At 43.5% G+C, this 21221-nt stretch overlaps 1 protein-coding gene and 1 non-coding gene across 3 annotated transcripts in view; both read left to right on the forward strand.

The window, feature by feature from the left end:
* The window catches only part of CTNND2 (catenin delta 2), a 935828-nt gene that overhangs the window by 793509 nt on the left and 121098 nt on the right, over window positions 1-21221 (forward strand). For both annotated transcript variants that reach the window (XM_068990784.1, XM_068990785.1), the window contains one exon: window positions 18414-18587. In XM_068990784.1, the coding sequence (XP_068846885.1) occupies window positions 18414-18587 (174 nt within the window). The remainder of the gene's footprint in view (window positions 1-18413; window positions 18588-21221) is intronic.
* On the forward strand, window positions 14392-14464 carry TRNAQ-CUG (transfer RNA glutamine (anticodon CUG)). Its single transcript has one exon. It is a non-coding gene; the product is annotated as a tRNA-Gln (tRNA).

Here is a 21221-nt window from a genome sequence, read left to right on the forward strand (position 1 = left end):
AGCCTTGGCAGCATCAGAAAGGCCTCCACCCCTCTGGGAGCCCCTCTGGGAGGCAGAACCCCTCACTCACCAGGCCCCCAAATAAGGGAGTAATGTGAAAAAGCACCCATTCTGTAGTTGCTGGAAACCCTTGCTACTAAGGTTTCCCATCTCCTCTGACACTGTGGTCATGTTCCCAACCTTGCCCTGGATACTGTGGTCATATCTCCAGCTCCTCAGGGTCCTATGGACCCAAGATCTGAGTGTTCTCAGGAGTGGATGATTGAGAAAGTACAATGGAATCCCCAACACGCCCCCTGCCGGGTTTTTAATCAAAATAAATATGCAAAAGTATCTGTTTAGATCACAGCATGCTATTTTCTAAACTGCTTTTGAAATCGTTTTACTTTGAGTGAGTGTTAAAGGAACTATTTTATTGAGTCGGGATTAATGGAAATGCATCCTGAAATATAATTCCTACATGTAACCCAAATGTGTCAGCATTAGCATCTCTGTAGGCTCCAGTTCTCGAGCTATTTGCGGTCCCTGAGGGCTGCTCCAGGTCCTTCTACAGCTTCTGTAACTGTGTGTTCCCATTTCAACTTCCCTATAATTTAGGAGACACAGGCTCATGCCATTGCCTTTGACTGTGACCTTCCTCTCTGAGAAGCAAACCCCCAACGCTGCTTTTTCTCCTGTCCTGGGTCAGTGCTCTGTGTCTTGCATCTCTCCCTGATTCACAGGAGCTTTTGCCTTTTGGGAGGATTGAATGGTGGATCTTTAAAAAAAATTAATATTTATTTATGTGCCTCGTGTCAGGTCTTAGTTGCAGCATGCAGTCTCCAGAGCATGGGCTGAGTAGTTGCAATGCATGAGCTTAGTTGCCTCGTGGCGTGTGGGATCTTAGTTCCCCAACCAAGAATCAAACCCATGTGCCCTGCATTGCCAGGCAGATTCTTAATCACTGGATCACCAGGGAAGTCCCTGAGGGAAATGGACCAGTTGGCTGGCACCTACCATGTTATACGAAGGGATATGAAGCACTTCAGTTATCCCACCTGGTACTTCTGGGCACCAGACCATGATGAGTTCTGAACATGTTCAGTATCAAATAAGTTAAAGATGGCCGAACAAAGGTTTATGCGTTCTTCTCTTGGTTTCCTTTGAGGCACTGTATATCATGGGGCCCAGTCCCTACACTGCTTTACCCTGGGAAGCAAGCTTAGTAAATCTGTAAGGAAGAAAAGCCTACATGTGAGAATATAGTGGTCTCCAATCTGCCCTGTGGTCATTATCACCTGAGTCTCACATACACCCTAATGACTCAGAACCTCTGGGATGGATGGGCCCAGGCAACTTTGGGAATCCAATTTGTGAAAGTCCAATGATATGGCCTTCCAGGTGGCGCAGTGGTAAAGAATCATCCTGCCAATGGAGGAGATACAAGATGCATGGGTTCAATCCCTGGGTCAGGAAGATCTGGAGAAGGAAATGGCAACCCACTCCAGTATTCTTGCCTGGGAAATCCCGTGGACCAAGGAGCCTGGCAGGCTACAGTCCATGGGGTTACAAAACAGTTGGACACGACTAAGCACACACACACGGTAATATGATGTTAGCCTTGGCCAAGAAGAGAGAGAGAGAGAAAAAGAGAAAGAGAGGGAGAGAGAGAAAGAGAGAGGTGGGCAGAAAGAGGGGTGGAGAGAGAGGGAAAGAAAGAGAGAGAAAAAGAAAGAAGAAAGAGAGAGTATGGGAGTGATGGTGGGAAAGAGAGAGAAAGGAAGAGAGGAAGGAAGGAAGAAGGAAAGGGAGAAAAATTTTAAGGTTAAATTCACTCTGAATTCCAGGTTTCCCCTCAAGTCTGTGGCTTGGATTTTGAAGCACATTCCTCTGATGGCTTTCATGCCTGCACTGGAGTGCATTTAGTAAGATTCTGCCTTGACACCGAACCCTTTCCCCAACTCTGCTAAGGTGTGCAGGTGCAGCTGACAGGGGCCAGAGAAGCCAGGGGTCAGAATGGAACATTCATGGACATCATCCCAAGACAGAGCCCTTCTTCCGTGATGTTAGCTGCTTCCATGGAACGTTATGGTGTGTGAATTTCCACCTTAGAATGCTGGACTTCACACTGTAATTTATGAGATCAGTGATTCTTTCCTAAGTTGAGGAAGCTAAAATGATTAATTGAATCATAACGATTTTTTCCAGAAGTCTAAATGAAAATCTATACAGTTTGATTGTTCTTCTTACAATATTCTTTTAAGGCGAGGGAGTGGGGGGACAAAGAATTTCTTTCTTTAAGAAAGTTTTGCTGAAACCATCATAAGTTAAAATACAAAGGAACTTTGTTGTTTATAAAGCGGCTTCAAAGTTACTTCAACCAAATGATAGTTTTTCAAAAAGTTTTCTTTCAAACTATGCTCCTACATAATACAAAAATATTTTGAAGTGCCAGAAAATACAATATCAAGTTTAACGAGGATGTAAACAGAATTCTAGCTTTATGGCTATAAAAGTGATCAGATATAATGCATCGTTTAGAATCTCTACTGCTCATAAAGTCAGGTTTTAAAGAATAGAAAGTGATTAGAGAAAGTATGTAATACAAAGGGAAGAAAGAAATGTAAAAGCGGGTGTGTATGTAGACACAGATATATGTAGATAAAACCTGGCCAATTTAGTAAAACTATGTAGTAAAACTATGGCATAGGCAAATATAAAATGCATGCATGTACAAAAAAGTATGTGTTTCTAGAAAAAGTGCAGTAACATCAAAGGCAAAAGATACTGATGGACTCTTCTCGTACTTATGTGTTTGTAAATTTTCTATGATGGGCATTACATTTGTAATCTTTTCAAATATTATTGAGAAAAATAAAATCCAGAAAGGCACTAACTGACCAAGTCAGTGTTTGTGCAAATTCATATATTCTCTTAAATTTAAGATGCCTCAGAGAGGCATAAAGTAAAAGTGTTAGTCACTCAGTCCTGTCCAACTCTTTGCGACCTCATGGACCATAGCCCGCCAGGCTCCTCTGTCCATGAAATTCTTCAGACAAGAGTACTGGAGTGGGTACCATTTCCTTCTCCTGGGGATCTTCCAGACCCAGGGATTGAACCAGCATCCCCTGCGTTGGTAGGGAGGTTCTTTACCACTGAACCACCAAGCAAGCCTTTGATGCATCATATTTCAGTCCAAAAGGACATTGCAAATTCATTCCTTTCTGACTTTGCGCTCAGTGCCTATTGCTAAATTATAAGCAATTGTTAGTTTCTCTGGAAACTCTTTGTAAGTAGAACTTCCCCCAGAGCAGTGTGTAGGTCATGTGCCAAGAGACACATCTCACCCAGCAGGGTCCTCCCTGCCTCTGGCAGCCTGGCACAGCGGGGCAGGGTGGCAGTCCTCTGAAGGCTGAGGTGCAGGGAAGTGTGTGTGCCTATGCACTTCAGTCAGGTCCAGCTCTGTACAACCCCACGGACTGTAGCCCGCCACGCTACTCTGTCCATGGAACTCTCCAGGCAAGAATACTGGAGTGGGTTGCCATTCCCTTCTCCAGGGGACCTTCCCAACCCAGGGATTGAACCCAGGTCTCCTGCATTGTAAATGGATTCTTGACCATCTGAGTAGGTCAAGATTGATTTTTTTCTACTTTTCCACCTTTTGTAAAAATAAGCATTTTTGTTTGTTTGTTTTTCCATTTGGGATATGGCCAAGGTTCCTTGAATGGTGTCTGGGGATCAGTGGTGCTCAAACATGGATTAGAAGTAACCGGATAGCATTGGCAGCTGGCCAGAGCAGACCTGAGCCTTCAAGGCCTGCTCTGTGTAAACTTGAGTGAGTGCCTGGAAATCCGCAGAGAAAAACAAGCAAGATCCCCTAGAACTCAGCAGCTCCCCTCTGCTGAAATCACCTGTGAGTGTTTTAGTTCACATGAACATATATGCATGCATCCACATGCGTGGGGATAGAAACCGATCAGATTCAAAGAGGATTCTGACCCAGCATTTTTATATGGTAGACATTCTCTCTCTCCTGATAATCTTTGTTTAGAGAGCTGAGGTCAATTTAAGAGTATACAGTAAGTTCCCTATGTACAAACCGATTCCGTTGTGAGAGCCCATTCGTTCAGTCCAGTTTGTTCATAAGTCCAACAAAGTTAGCCTAGACCTCCAACCAACACAATTGGCCATACAGTACTGTGCTATAATAGGTTTATAATACTTTTCACACAAATAACACATAAAAAGCAAACACAAAAATAACTCATTTTTAATCCCATAATACAGTATTTTGAAAAGTGCAGTAGTTACAGTGCAACAGCTGGTATACAGGGGCTGGCATCGAGTGAACAGGCAAGAAGAGTTACTGATTAGGGGAAAGGAGGTGGGAGCTGGTAGAAGGGGAGGAGCGACAGCAATCGGAGATGGAGGGCCAGCTGCAGTTCCACTCACTCCTGATGTGACTGGACTTGCAAATGCATATTCACATCTTTGAAAGTTCTTGTAAGTTCTACCAACTTGAAGGTTGGTAGATAGGGGACTCCCTGCATTATTAGTCTTTTTTACCTCTTTCCTAGGTTGTTGATGCCAAATGCATAGATTAGTGGTAAGTTTTAGTTAAGATATCATCTTGATAGCCACAAAAGCAATAGTAATGCGCTTCTGTGTAAAGCCTCTAAGGCCCCTTACTTCTTCCATGATAATAGACATGTCTCAGTAGAAACCAGGGAGCTTCCCTGGTGGCTCAGACAGTAAAAGCATCTGCCTGCAATGCGGGAGACCCAGGTTCGATCCGTGGGTCGGGAAGATCCCCTGGAGAAGGAAATGGCAACATACTCCAGTACTCTTGCCTCGAAATTCTATGGATGGAGGAACCCTGTAGGCAATAGTCCATGGGGTCGCAAAGAATCGGACACAACTGAGTGGCTTCACTTTCACTTTCAGCAGAAACCTGGGCTTCCCAGGTGGCGCTAGTGGTAAAGAACCTGTCTGCCAATACAGGAGACATAAGAGACGTGGGTTTGATCCCTGGGTCAGGAAGATCCCCTGGAGAAGGAAATGGCCGCCCACTCCAGTGTTCTTGCCTGAGAATCCCATGGACAGAGGCGCCTGGTGGGCTCCTGTTCTTGGGGTGGCATAGTCGGACGCGACTGAGTAATTTAGCACGCATGCTGCAGAAGCCCAAGACCTTTCCCCCGCACACTTTCCTGGCCCACCCCAGCACCCCACAGGCCAGGCTCCCAGCTTCCGCCCATGCTGCTCCTCCGTCCTCTTCCCTCCTTCCCCTTTGGAGAATCATCCTTCAAAACCAGGTGAAAGGCTGCCTCCATGCTCTCAAGACTTCTACCGAAGATAAGTGCATCACTCTCTAATCTACATCTGCGCGGCTCTGTTTATCTCCTCCAAGGCTTTTCACATCATGAGTCCTTTACAGCAGTGGATCTCCTCGGGAGAGAATTTCCTAAGGGAAAGGGTCTCCTTTCCGTGGCCCGGCACTAGCTGTGCCGAGTGGCAGTCGATCTGTGGTCCAGAAGAGCCTCTAGCTCTTGCTGTGGGGCTGTTTCCAGTGGGTGTTCATAGCTGTGACTGGTCCCTGCCTCCTTAGTGTTCTCAGGACACTGTGCCTTCTGGGGCTGCTGTGAGAAAGGAGTACTCTATAGCCCTTTTTATTGTTTGATTTTTGCATCCCTCGGTGGGCATGAGTCCATAGCCTTTAAGCTTCCATTTGTGATTCAAGCTATTCCTCAGCTTCTCATGGCAGTGCTGTGTTTTATGTTATTTGTTTAAAACCTTTCATGTTGTATCGGAGTATAGCCAACTAACGATGCTGTGACAGTTTCAGGTGGACAGCGAAGGGAATCCATCATACACATACATGTATCCATTCTCCCCCAAACTTCCCTCCTCTCCAGGGTCGTGCGTGATCAGCCGCTTCAGTCGAATCCGACTCTTCGTGACCTTATAGGCTGTAACCCACCAGGCTCCTCTGTCCATGAGGTTTCTCCAGGCAAGAGTACTAGAGTGGGTTGCCAGGCTCTCCTCCAGGGACTCTTCCCAACCCAGGGTTCGAAGCTGGGTCTCTTATGTCTTTTGCATTGGCAGGTGGGTTCTTACCTGTTGGTGCCGCCTGGGAACCCATCCAGAAGCAGTGCCGCATTTTATTACTTCTGACTCTGCACTCACCACCAACCCTCAAGAACGTTCTAGATCAGGACAATCGTCTGAGCATTTATAGTTCATGTCAATAAGTATATATGTCTGTATCTCAGAGTGCCCCTGGAGAAGCAGTACCTCAATCATGCCAGATGACAAAATGCTTAGTTCTGAAGGTGTCAGCATGTGACACACATGGATGGGATTAGGTGCCGTGGAATCCCCTCCCCTGAAAGGTTTCCTTGGCATTTCAGGACATTGTATCTGGGGCCGCCTCAAGAGCCTCAGCTGTAACCCACTGTGCCACGTGGATGCTGTTGGCTCAGGAGTGAGGCTCTGAGACTACATAGAGATCAATGTCCTAAAATACAATAATGAATTTTATTGCTGGTTTAAATCAGTATATTGGAAATTTGAATTTTAAACTTACTTAAATTTTAAGTAGGGCTTTCCTGGTGGCTCAGACAATAAAGAATCTGCCTGCAATGCAGGAGACCCGGGTTCTATCCTTGGGTCAGGAGAATCCCCTGGAGGAGGAAATGTCAACCCACTCCAGTCTTCTTGCCTGGAGAATCCCATGGACAGAGGAGTCTGGTGGGCTACAGTCCATGGGATCCAAAGAGTTGGACAGGACAGAGAAGGCATGCATATACACTGCAGTCAGTGTTGCCCCTGATTCCCTGCATCTGGATGACTGGCACACCACTGAAGGGAAGAACAGATGTGGGCACGGTGCCCACCCAGCCTCACCCTGCCTTGCTCTGTGTGCCGCTGTAAACATGTTATCACTTGGCTCTACAAGACCTCTCTCCTTGCCAGCAAATAGTCATCTGCACCAGAAGCTGGAAAGTGTTTGTTGCTCAGTCATGTCCAGCTCTGCAAGCCCATGGATTGTAGCCTGCCAGGCTCCTCTGTCCATGGATGTCTCCAGGCAAGAATACTGGAATGGGTTGCCATTTCCTACTCCAGGGGATCTCCCCGACCCAGGGCTCAAACCCGTGTCTTGTGTATCTCCCGCATTGCAGGCAGATTCTTTATTGTCTGAGTCCTAGAATGTGGAAGGGCTACCAAGAATTCCAGTGTAAGGGTCCACCATGTTGTATGCGCCAGTCTCTGATGATCAAGAAATTAGATTGCTTCCAAAGTTTAATGTAAACTGCAGTAAACATCCATGTAGTTTTAAGTCTTGCCTACATCCTTGATGACTTCTCAAGGATAAAATCTGGAAAGTGAAACATCGAGACCAAAAAATGCTTTTAAGGCTTTGGGTACATAAGCCAAAAGTTGTCTTCATCGCTCCGGATGCCAGCGCCAGTGTGAGCTCCTTGTGATCTGCTCTATTATCACGTGATGGATCTGCCCTTTGTGACATTCTTGATGCTTTTAAGCCCTCTTTTCCTAACATCCCAGGTTGTTTTTCTTCCTTCCAGGTGGTTTTCATTCCCTTCTCAGTAACCATACTTTCCCGTTTGCGGCTTAATGCCATCTCCTTTCCAACCATCTGCTGATTTCAGCTGCCGCTATTCCTCATGGTTGGTGGCAGTGTGGTCTCACTCTGCTGTCACCTCACCATATGCCAGGAGCTTGGTGACTCAGGACATGATATTCCGTGTCCTCGAAGCACTGAATCGTATGCGCCCGCCAGGATCACAGCTCTGCGTTTTTGTGCGGCGACTGACCTTTGCCGCTCCCCATGAGTGAGGGAGATCCTTCTCCTTACACGCCTCCCATATAAACAGATCCCATCACCCAGAAATGCTGCTCTTCTACTCTCAGTGACGTTACAGACTCAGCTCCCTATTTTTGGTGCCTCGTTCGGTCTGTATTTACATTTTATTATTCAATACTCCACGCCATCAATCCAGACTGTCTTGCAGACTAGATCTGGGTGTCTCAGCCTCGACACTGTTCACGTTAGGAGCCGGGGTGGGTCTCTGTTGTGAGGCTTCCCAGGTGGCTCAGTGGCAAAGAATCTGCCTGCCAGTGCAGGAGTTGTAAGAGACATGGTTTGGATCCCTGGGTCCGGAAGATCCCCTGGAGAAGGAAATGGCAGCCCACTCCAGTGTTCTTGCTTGGAGAATCCCACGGACAGAGGAGCCTGGAGGGCTACTACGGTCCATGGGGTTGCAAACAGTTGGACGCGACTGAGCGTGCTGGCAGTTCCCTGTTATGGGACAGTCCTGGGCCCTGTGGGATGATTACCAGCATCCCTGGTTCTACCCAGCACCCCTTTTCCTAGTTGTGACAACCAGAAGTGTCTCCAGACATTGCCAGTTGTCCCCTTGGGTATTAAAATCAGCCCAGTTGAAAACCACTATATTAGACAGTCTTTGAGGGATGGATCATCAAAGATATAAACCAACAAGACCACAGGACTACGTGAAGGAAGGTGGCAAGTCAGGGACAGAGCCCCTTGAAAAGGCAGGTTATGGGGTGAGTTATTCCTAAATGTGAATGAGTAGTTAGGAGCAGAGAGAATTCAACGTGAGCTTGACTAGCATTCCAGCTGGTTCCATCAGGATGACTTGGGGAAACGACAGGCAAGCCCGGTGATGTGGACCAGCCTTGACAACACTCTGTGGGCGCAGTGGCCACTTGATCCCATCTCTGGAGTCCGCAGCATCACCAGCCTCCCTCCAGCCACCTCCTAAGGGGTGAGCATCCACAGGGGCACAGAGGGGAGTCAGCAAGGCTGTCCCTGAATCTCTTGTTCTGAAGCCTTGTTTGGAAAGCACCCTGGCTGACCTTGCCTTTAAGACAGGCTTCTAATCTCTCAAGCGCAAAACACTGCACATCTTTTAAAAGGAGCGCCTGGAGACGGGTGTGTTGCATGAATGCAGGTCACTGGGCATCACTTCTGTCCACTCTTTCCACGGTCCAGCTGCCCTGTAATCATCCTCTTCAGAACATCTCCCAGGAGAAGTCAAATACCCAAGCTACGCGAGAAGAAATTTCTTCCCAAGAAGAAGTTCTTGGGAATTTCTTCAAAATGCTAAGAGTTTGCGTGCTGCAACTAAAGACCTGGCCTGCTGCAACTAAAAAAAAGATCCTGCCTGCCACAATTGAAAGACCCCACATGCCGCAATAGAGATGAAAGACCACGTGTGCCGTAGCTAAGACCCAGTGTGGCTGAGGACATACTGAACAAACAAAAAACTCCAACCAACTGTCAAAAGCCAAAAGAGAGATGATTTTCATGTTGACCCCATGGGAATTTTGAAGAAATGACACAATACGCTACACTTCATGAGAGAAAGAATAACAGGCAATAAGATTATGTTATGAAAATGGTTTTCTTTAGGGATGGGAGAATTTCTGGCCTTCTTATTTCTTCTTCTTTCTATCATTGCAGAGCTTCTTCAATCTGTGACTTAATGTCTTTTTAAGCTTTGTAAAACTCTCAGGCACCATATCTTCAAATATTGCTTCTGCCTAGTTCTCTATGTAGTCTCCCTCTGAACTCCAATTCCCTATTTATTAGACTCCCTTATTCCATTTCTTATACATCATACTACCCTCCACTCTGTATTTTTCTTTTTCCTTTTTTTTTTTTTTTTGGTAATTGTGGCTCTTTATATTCAGTCTGGATAGTTCCTTCTGATTTATATTTTAGTTTACTATTTTTCTCTCGAAATACACCTACTCTTCTTTCATACTCATACAAGGGGTTTTGTACTCCAATGATTATGTTTTCAACTATATTCGTACTCTAACAAAATTCTCAATCTTTTCTTTATTGAATGTAATAATCCTAGTTGTTTTAAAGTCTGGTTCAAATAGCTCCCTTATCCAGATTCTTATGAAATGTTTTCTATGTCTATGGTCGACTTTATTACTTTTCATCCACACAGTCTTTCTTCCTCATGTTCCTGGTTATTTTTTTTATTATTAAATCAGACATTTTATATGAAAAGCTATCAAAATAATTTGAGGCCTAGGATGGTATGACCTTTTCCAGAGAGTGTTCATGCTTGATTCTGGAAAGTGTGTATGCTTAATTCTGGCAGGAGGCTTGAGTCAGTGGCAATCTCAGTTTAACTTAATTTTATTATAGGGATTTAAGGAATTTAAGGTCATCACTATTCCTAGAGGTACTGCCTACATGATCCTAAACTACAGCATGAACGATTTGCCAAGCTACTTAGTATTTTCTTTTCTTAGGTTCCTTTTATGCCCTTAGGTCGTTATATATGTTTGTCATTTTGCCTGTCTGAGTCCCTGCTCTGGTCAGGAATGGCCCTTGAGGGTCAATAGCTGCCCACCTCAATAGCTTTCCTCTTTCTGAAAGATCTTCACTGTCTTGTTAGCGCTCTGATTCCTACAAGCAGAGATTTTAAAATCCTTGACTCGATTTGTTATCAGTGGGAAAGGTGGTCTGAGTTACCTAGCCTGCCGTTGTCAAAAGGAGACGTCTCAGTCATCTCTATGGCTGTCCTTTTACTGAACTCTCAGTTGCAGCATGGGATCTACTTTCCTGACCAGGGAGCAGACCTGGGCCCCTGCATTGGGAGCTCAGAGTCTTATCCCCTGAACCAGAAGGGAAGTCCCTACTTGGAGTTTTTAAAATAACCAGTATTCCCTGCTTCCCCTCCCTTTCCTCCTCCCCTCCCCAGCCCCATTAGCTGAATGGGATAATAAAACCCTGTCAGGACAAAATCAGTTAGTAACTTTCAAACCAAGTCAAGTGCAAGTGGTTAACAGGGGATAGACCTGGTCTAAGCGAAACTCACTTAGTCGCATCCAACTCTTTGCAACCCCATGGACTGTATAGTCCATGGAATTCTCCAGGCCAGAATACTGGAGTGGGTAGCCTTTCCCTTCTCCAGGGGATCTTCCCAACCCAGGGATCGAACCCAGGTCTCCCGCATCACAGACAGATTCTTTACCAGCTGAGCCACAAGGCAAACTCAAGAATGCTGGAGTGGGTAGCCTATCCCTTCTCCAGCAGATCTTCCCCACCCAGGAATCGAACCAGGCTCTCCTGCACTGCAGCTGGTTTCTTTACCAAGTGAGCTATCTGTGTCTAGGGTGTTGCTTTTGAAAGTAGTTAGTCCCGACTGCAGCCTGATTTACCCAAACCCTGCACAAAGGAACATTCCCTGACAGTTTACCACTTTAGAGTCATCTTCCCTTCCTACATCTCTGATGTGTGACTTCAGCTGGGAGGCAAGAGTGGGATTTTCAAATCCAAGTGTTCTCCTGTCGCTGCGAATTCACTCCTTCTCTCTCACAATATCTTTGGCCTATTTATTTTGTTGAAATCCCTTGAAAAGAAAAGTGAACCCACACACACGTGGACTGTCATACTCTCTCGTTGGTGGAGAAATTTCAGCAGAAGAGATGCATTTCACTGGTGAAGAGGCCTTTTCTGTTTGTGTTCCAAAGACACAGCAGTGAAAGCGCTTTTCTGTGCAGAGGCCGGGATGGCTGTGGCATCCATGGCAGAAGGAGCTGCGTATTTTAGCATTCCTCCCAAAATGTAAATTCTTCTTCTGTGTAGGCGAGACCATTCTGTTAGCATCTCCATGGTACCCAACCCAGCGCCTTGAAAGCAGAGACTGCAGTGGTTGTAAGCTTTTGCAGAGGAAGCAGCTGAAATTCCCTTGTTAATTCTTCTATTCCGTAGGGACTTTTATGAATGTAATAGCTGGACTTGTGAGCCACCATGCCCTAAGAACAATCCCATGTGTGCAGGGAACGTTGTATGAACATCCTTAATTTCCAGTTTTTTAACTTTCCAATTTTTATCTCTAAGTCAGACCTTTCTCTTCATATGAGGAACAAATGGTTTCCATAATTCCATCCTCAAAGCAACTGAGAGAGGAATCTTTTTTTAACATGTATTTATTTATTTGGCTCCATCAAGTCTTGGTTGCGTGGCCCAGGCTACTCTAGTTGTTGCTGCAGACTCAGTAGTTATGGCTTGTGGGCTTGGTTGCCCCGCAGCATGTGGGACCTTATTCCCTGTGCCTGCATGAGTGCTAAGTTGCTTTAGTCGTGTCTGACTCTTTGCGACCCCATGGACTGTGTAGCCCACCAGGCTCCTCTGTCCATGAGATTCTCTAGACAAGAATACTGGAGTGGGCTGCCATGCCCTCTTCCAGGGGAACTTCCAGACCCAGGGATCAAACCTGAGTCTCTTACATCTCCTACACTGGCAGGCAGATTCTTTACTACTGCGACACCTGTGAAGCCACCAGTTCCCAGACCAGGGATTAAACTCGAGTTCCCTGCACTGCAAGGTGGATTCTTAACCACTGGACCACCGGGGAAGTCCTGAGAAAAATCTTTTCAATAGAATTTGAGTCCTACGGAGACGTAAAAGTATTAAAAGCCATTCTAAAGAAAGGTTTTTTAAAAAAATCACACCTTGAGCCCATTGCCACAGCTCTGTATTTTCCTCCCTCAGCCTATGCTCCTTACAATCAGTGGCCAGTCTGTCTCTTCTTCCCTGACCATGACTACATCAAAAAGCATCATGTGCAGATTTCAGCAGCCACTTGGGATCTCATATGGGGGCATCTTATTCTCTTTCTTTTTAAAAATATTTGAGCACTACCTGTCAGAGAGAGATAATACATATTTTCAATTCTGGCAAGTTTTAAAAATAAATGATATAAATTTTTCATTGATTCATCTTACTGATATCAGTCATTCATTTAAAGCCAGTAAAGAAAAATACTGGTACAAAGAAAAAGAACAAAATAATGCCATTTACAGAAACATGGATGAACCAGGAGGTAATCATACGAAGTGAAGTAAGTCAGACAGAGAAAGACAAATCTATGTTATCACTTACATATAGAATCTAAAAAATAGTAGAAATGAACTGATTTACAGAACAGAAACAGACTCACAGACACAGAAGACAAGCTTATGGTTACCAAAGGGGAAATGGAGGAGGGATAAATTAGGAATATGGTATTAACAGATACACACTGTGATGTGCTGAGTTGCCCAGTCGTGTCCAACTCTTTGCAACCCTATGGACTGTAGCCTGCCAGTCTTCTCTGTCCATGGGGATTCTCCAGCCAAGAATACTACACTGCTGCTGCTAAGTCGCTTCAGTCGTGTCCGACTCTGTGCGACCCCATAGACGGCAGCCCACCAGGCTCCCCTGTCCCTGGGATTCTCCAGGCAAGAACGCTGGAGTGGGTTGCCATTTCCTTCTCCAGTGCATGAAAGTGAAAAGTGAAAGTGAAGTCGCTCAGTCATGTCCGACTCCTAGCGACCCCATGGACTGCAGCCCACCAGGCTCCTCCATCCGTGGGATCTTCCAGGCAAGAGTACTGCCATTGCCTTCTCCGAATACTATACTACTACATATAAAATATAAGCATAATAAGGATTTACTATATAGCACAGAGAACTGTGGGGTTTCCCTGGTGTTTCAGTGATAAAGAACCCACCTGCCAGTGCAGAAGACGTGGATTTGATCCTGGGTCAAGAAGATCCCCTGGAGAAGATTTAAGGGTTAAGGTTAGGAAATGGCCACCCACTCCAGTATTCTTGCCTGGGAAATCCCATGCACAGAGGAGCTGGTGGGCTACAGTCTATGGGGTAACAAAAGAGTCAGACTTACTGACAGACAACAGAGAATTATGTTCTATGTCTTGTAATAATTTACAGTGGAAAATAGTCTAATAAATACACATATAACCGAAAAAAAGTTCTGATGATATGGTATTGGAATGTGGTGCTACTTGGGATGACAAACCAGCCTGTTTGTTCTGTGATCTACTCTCAGTATAATCCTGCCTCACACACTAGCCTGTCCTCAAGAAAGCTCCACGGCTGGAAAGCCATGGTGTAGCTGGAGGGTCCTCCTACCTCTGAGACGGCATTGTCTCAGTGCTTGCTGTCTTGCTCAGCTCAGGCTGCTGTAACAAAATGCCCTAGACCACATGGCTTACAAGCAAAAGTTTATTACTCACAGTTCTGGAGGCTGGAGGTCCAAGGGACTGGCAGACTCCGTGTCTACTGAGAGCCTCTTTCCTTGTGTGTGAGTGTGTGTTTGTATGTCGCTACTTGCAATGATGCAGCCAATAGGATCAACAAAAACCCTGTTGTTTTCTTGGAAATACTTTCTCTGTTGGTTGTGCCTTGGGTTCAGGACACAGAAAGTTCTCCCTCCTGACCAGGCAGTATTTTGTTTCTTTATATATTATTTTCATATTTCAAGTTCTTAGGAAAACTTTGGTAATATGCCCTGTTAAAAGTTAAAAGCAAAGAGTTAAGAAACAAATACAGTTTGCATAATCCCTGGTGGCTCAGAGGTTAAAGCGTCTGCCTCTGATGCAGGAGACCCGGGTTCGATCCCTGGGTCAGGAAGATCCCCTGGAGAAGGAAATGGTAACCCACTCCAGTACTCTTGCCTAGAGAATCCCATGGACAGAGAAGCCTGGTAGGCTACAGTCCACGGGGTTGCAAAGAGTCGGACACAACTGAGCGACTTCCCTCGCTTCACTCACTCACTCAAGGCTTACTTATAAATTTGAGTTCTGTGTTCTTAGGATTAACATAGCTGGGTGATCAGTATTTTGGCTGTGTTTAAGACTTGGCCAGTGCTTGCCTTCTTCAATCCTTATGGCAGTTTTGAAGAAATTTTAGGATAAATGCATCTTATATTTAAATTTATAAATGATGTATTTCCAGTATTTTGGTAAAAGAGTTGCATATCCCTTGACTTTTTGTGGATCTTTGCTCTAGGAGAAGGTTGGCATTAACAGTGTACAACTGCAGGATTGTTTCATGACTTCAGTCTGATTCTGGTGCCACCATGACCCCATAGTCCTGTGGGTATTGACTGGCTAGGCGACATGACATCAGGTGTTAGCACAGCTCTTAAAGAAGACTTCCAGTCTTATATAGGTGATCAAAATCTATTTTATAATGGACAGTCAATCGATACTTCTTTCTCTATTAACTCAATAGAAGTTTGAGGGAAGTACCCAGATAAAGGCGGCATACCAGGCTTTGAGATAGTTCTTTTTCCTCTGTATTGATGTGCCAGGGTGTCATCAGCGTTCTGAAATAGCACAGAATCCCCTTTGAACTCCTATCGTTGCTGTCAAAGGCTATCTGTATCCACATCAGTTTTCCTTTTATTGCCTTCAGATTCTCTCTGTAGCCACTGAGAAAGGATTGTAATGAAAGGTATTTAAGATCTACATAGATCACATGTCAGAATGGAGGAAGACTGTCTACTGATCCAGCCGTTTATCCTGTTTTATTGCACAGAAGTTAAAAAAAAGAGAACCAGATGAAACCCAGCAAATGATAACACAGCTTTTTTTTTTTTTGCACTTTTTATAGTTTGTCTGTCGCATGTAGTAATGAGCATGCAAGCATTGCTTCTCTCTACCTCCCTCTGTTATGTTGGCTCTTATAAGAGAGGGAAATTTCATCCATGTTGAGCTGAATGTTTATGTGAAATCTAAACCTTTATATGAACATGATAGCTTCAGAGTTTTAAGGAGATGACAAAATTGTGGTCCAGGCGCAAGTTGGAAAAGAATTTCCAAACATGAGACAGAATGAGAGGGAAATAAAGTTTATTAGAGTGGGAGATGGAGAAGGCAATGGCACCCCACTCCAGTTCTCTTGCCTGGAAAATCCCATGGATGGAGGAGCCTGGTAGGCTGCAGTCCATGGGGTCGCTAACGGTCGGACACGACTAAGCGACTTCACTTTCACTTTTCACTTTCTGGCATTGGAGAAGGAAATGGCAACCCACTCCAGTATTCTTGCCTGAAGAATCCCAGGAATGGGGGAGCCTGGTGGGCTGCCGTCTATGGGGGCGCACAGAGTCGGACACGACTGAAGCGACTTAGCAGCAGCAGCAGAGTGGGAGACGCTGTTAGAACAGCAGGCCAGCTCAAGGGAGAACCAAGTTGAACAGGGGTCCTTAGTCCACTTTTATAACCAGGGTACGAGGAGCGGGATGGGGGTCTTGCCGGTCCTTTGCTGATTGGATGAGGCACGTATATTGGGTGAGGGGATGAGTAAGACAAATACCTTCTCCCTATGGGGTAGGAGGGGAGACAGGTTATACTGCTCAGAGGACCTGAAATCCATTAATAATTACAACATGGGGGAGGGAAAGATGAAAAGGTCTGTTTTTTCCATTCCTGCATTCCAAGACCCCCCTTGGTTTTGTCTGCTCTTTTGTCCTTGGGTCACTACAAAAATGAAAAAAAGAAAGAATTTTCCATTTCCTGTTGCAGTAGCAGAGAAATTCAGTCCCCGCAGCTGGTTTCTTTTGAGAAGCCAACATCACTCCTGCTTCAGCATCTAAGTTAACAAATTTGCGAAAGGATTCTTTCCTTTTGGCTGCTGCTCTCTTTCTATCCAGTGCAGTGAGCCAGCCTCAAATAATGAACCAGAAGCAATGTGACAAGTCTGGTTCACTTTCTTTTTTTTTTTTTAATGTATTTAAAAGAGATGGACTGGTTTCATTGATAGGCTGTGCAGAGGTGTAAAGTCTTCTTTAAACAATTTAGAAGTGGCTTAAGTTGAAAGAACAGGAAGGTCTCCACTTTGAGTGTTCTTGTTATAAAGATGAGATTGAGTGACACTCTCATTGAAAATGACCTTTAATCGGATGTCTCACCCATTGATGGAATGTCATTCATCTCTGTTCTTTAGCCTTAAGTTAAGCTGTATCATAATAGAGAAAAAGAAGGTAGGGCTTTTTCATTTTTCTCTTGGAAAATAAGGGATGAGATTCTTGTAATTCTTATTGTCTGTTAAAAAAACTTTTATTATTTCTATAAACACTTCTATTTTTGTTACAAGGATACAACATGAGCTATATTTTCTTTCAGGTAAAATTTCAGAATGAAGGCACTAACAGATTCGAAATACAATTTTGTCTTCATTGATATACATACATGTATATGGACACACAAGCACATATACTTATGTACATAAAATATCTGTGAGAAAGCTTAGTATATATGTCATTTAGATTATATGTTCAGCAATCAGTAATAAATACAAATAAGGAGATAAATAACTTCATATTCCCGATGTAGTACTATAAAATAATCCTTCTGTTTTGCTATGGCTTTTCTCAAAAATGAATACGGGAATATTTTTTCTACACATATTACTTCGTTTCTACCTTCATTATACCATTACCTTTATTTTTAATGAAAGATAAAGGCTAAATGTGATCAAAGATCAGAATCATTATTGGAACTCAATATTTTTTTAAATTATAAGAGTAATAGAACAGGCTATTAGAAATGTAGGAAAAAATGAAAGACATACACATGTTATAAATAAATATTTATTATCCTTACATTTTTTACTTGGTAACCCAGCACAAACCCTTTACAGCTTTGTGTCCTGCTTTGTTTATTTAACTTCTGTTGTAAACATTGATCCAAATTGCTACACGATCTTCAAAGCTGTCATTTGTAAGGCTCTATTCATTTGCCTTTTGCATGTAATCCATAACTTAAAATATATGTGCAGTTAATTTTTTAATTACATATTTTAACTCAGACTCAGTTCAAAACAAACATCAGAATTTCTGTAAGATCAAAATTTGCCTAGAGCTCATGGCAGAGTATCTAATAAACCATAACATTCTTTTCTCTTTCGTACATCCTGTCATTAGTTTAATGCTCATAGATGCAGGGACAAAATATGTATTTTTTTCACATTTTACTTGGACATTTATTTATTTATTTATTGGTTTACAGTGGTTCTATTTTTTATGTTCTTAATATAAATTTATTTATTTTAATTGGAGGTTAATTACTTTACAGATGAATCGCCAGTCCAGGTTCGATGCATGATACAAAATATGTATTTTATAAGCGATTTAGAAATTCATCACAGTTAACACTTGCGTGTAAGAAGTGGACGCTCGATAGTCTCACTACGATGCTATGCCTACCATATGCTTAGCTTACTGTAAAGGTTGCTGCCTTGATCTGTAGTCTTCCTCCATTCTGCCCAGTCAAAACTAGCGTACCTTTTCTCCTTCCTCCCTGTAACGGTTGCTACAACTGTTCACAGAGCACTTAACTGTTCTACTGCCAGTTACATTCACTTATGTCCCTGCTCCACCCTCCGTCAGAAGCTCTCGGTGGGCAGGAAGGGCTCTCCCGTTCTGGGTGGTCCTTGGACTGCTGATGCCATATCCTGCCTGCAGTTCTCCAAATGTCATGACACCCTGCTTTGGATTTCATCTTGGATGTTTGCAGAGGGCAATGTTGGGAAGTGTGACGATGTTAAAGATGTTTGCTCTCTCATTTCTTTTCCGCCAGTGGGATGGAGTAGGACCTCTTCCAGACTGTGCAGAACCACCAAAAGGGATCCAGATGCTGTGGCACCCATCCATAGTCAAACCCTACCTCACACTGCTCTCTGAGTGCTCCAATGCAGACACGCTGGAAGGGGCGGCGGGCGCCCTGCAGAACTTGGCTGCAGGGAGCTGGAAGGTATGACTGGTTTGTTACAATAAGAAAGAAATCTGGAAGCACGAGACGGTTCTTAGAAAATAAGAGAAGTCCAATTTTGAGAAGTGCTATTCTAATCAAGTTTTCTAAGGATGTTAGAGAAAAAAGAGTTCCATTGAACTGTTGGACTTAGAAATATATTTCTTTGAAAAAGTCTTCTTAAGGAGGTCCTTGAAGATGCCTGCAAAACACAGAGGAATAGATGTCAGTATAGTCATGGACAATGCCGTGATATGCTTCCCATTCTGTCTGTGTAGCTGAGTTCCTTTATTTTCAGAGGTGGCTGGGAGCATGTCGAGGCTTTTCAGAGCACTGCCACTGACAGAGCTGATACCCAAACATCTCATATAAAAACCCCTGTGAATCCTGTAATATCGTAGCTGGGCTCGTGCCCAAAGGAAAAGAACCGCTTGCATTTTTAAATTATGGGATTACAGGGAAGAATAATGTTACTAGTTATCTTTGACAAAATGTTAAATTAAAGCGATTGTATGGTTGGGAAAGATACTAGGAGGGTCTTTTTCTCTGGATTTTTATAAACACACAGCCTTCCTGATGGGTTCTCACAGAAAGTTTTCATGACCTTCCTTTTGGGTAGAAAGGAGGGATTCATGATAACCAAGAATTCTTGAGTTTGGTCACTGCTAGTTCCATGAGTTAAATTACCTTTTTGCATAAAGGAGTGTTAACCTCTTAGAAGAATGAGGGAATATGGGGAAACTATCAAGAGAGGGAGTTTAAACCTCAGCCTTCCATTTTCCATTCATTTAATATCAGTGCTTGGAGTTTTGGAATATTCATTCATCACTCCTTTCCTTACCATTCATTTTTTCTTCAAAACAATATTGATAGAGACACATAGCTCTAGATCACTCTCAGAAGCTCAGTACCACGGGTACCTCACATACTGGCTTCAGTATTGTCCTGCAATAATACCTTCTCTGCTTATCAGATCTTCCAATACCTGCCTCTTGTCACTTCTCTGTCCCTGCCATCCTCTTTTCCATTTCTACAATCTCAGCTGCAGCACCGTCTTTCCTGGATGTGACCTTCCAGCTCTTGGAGTGCAGCTCTTGGGACCCAGCCCCTGATGATACTTCCCAGGAGCTGGCTATTTACTCATGCATGCCAGCCCCACCTCTTCTCTTAAGAGTTTTAGGAATGAGCATAATTATTCCTTTCCCTCTCTGCCCTTAAGTCATCTCTAATGTTGTCCCTGAAGAATTCAGGTGGAGCGGGGATTGAAGTGAATTTGTCCTTTGCTTCCATCCAAAGAAAAGTTTCAAAATTAGAGTCTTACCAGGCAGAATGCCAGAGGATAGCCTTGCAGAGCTAGGAAAGAGACAGTCATGGAAGTCATTTCCTTGAACTTTTCCTGAGTCTTAACTTTCATCTAAAGTTAGGAGGCTTTGACTCCAGTCACAGTTCAAGACTTTTCTAAGCTTTGTGGCTCTGGGAAAGTTAAAGCATCTTAATGTGTCCCAGGTGCATTGTCTTTAAGCAGAACCAGTCATGGGCGGCTTCCCCAGACATCATGCAGGTCAGTCACAAAGCTAGATTCAAAGATGCAGGATGTCATAGGCCAAAAGGTTGTCACTTAACACCCAAGGACACTAAGTTGCTGCAAGTTCCCACCCAGCTCCCTAGCCTTGGAGGATGGATTAAAGGGGAAGGGAAGGGATGCTTTCTAGAGCAGAGTCTGATCTGAAATGCAAAGCCATCTAGATGATGGCAATTTCGCTATATTTTGATTTTTTTAATGAATTATTATTTTTACTTGCCAAATAGTTAGGTTCTTATAAGAACAAGTTAAAAATGGAGAAATGTCTTTGAGCGCTAGAAGATGTTTGTTGATTGTAAGACTTCAACCTTTGCTTCAAAAGTTAAGCTCTGTATCCCATGTGTTCAGAAAATGAATTAGAAACCTGAAAAATGTGTAAAGATGCAAATAAAACTTTTGGAGTTGAAAATGTAGCATCTTAAATGAAAAATACATGGAATGGAATCAATAGCAGATTAGACATTGCAGAAGAAAAGTTTAATGAACTGAAAGACAGTGATTATAAACTATAAAAAATGAAATATGCAGTAAAAAAAAAAAGGAAAAAATGGACAGTGCATCAGTGCGTGAGCTTCAAGTGGCCTGATATATATGTATTAATGGAGTCCGAAACAAGACGAGAGAGAAAGGAGAAAGAGAAAACTATTTGAAGAAATAAGGATGGAAAATGTTCCAAATCTAATGAAAACCACAAACTAACACATCTAAGCAACTCAAGAAACTACCAGAAGCATGAAAAAGTTATACCAAGGTACATTATAATCAGATTGCTCAAAATCAGAAATAAAGAGATAACCGTAAAAGCAGCCAGAGAAAAAAGACATGTCACGTACCAAGAACTGTACACCTCCACATCATATTTAAGGATAAATATCTCCAGTTATTCAATTATTCCTTGTTAAGTTACTAAGGATGTCCTCTAGAAGAGAATCTGGTCTGTAAGACCTCTAAGAGCAGAAACTAGGTTCCATTTATTTCTTTGTACCCCACTGCTAAGCCCTGTGCTTGGCTGAGCAATAATGCTGAGATACAAACATTTAACTGAACTAGTGTCT

Source organism: Capricornis sumatraensis, chromosome 18 (assembly GCF_032405125.1).
Source record: "Capricornis sumatraensis isolate serow.1 chromosome 18, serow.2, whole genome shotgun sequence".
NCBI lineage: Eukaryota > Metazoa > Chordata > Mammalia > Artiodactyla > Bovidae > Capricornis > Capricornis sumatraensis.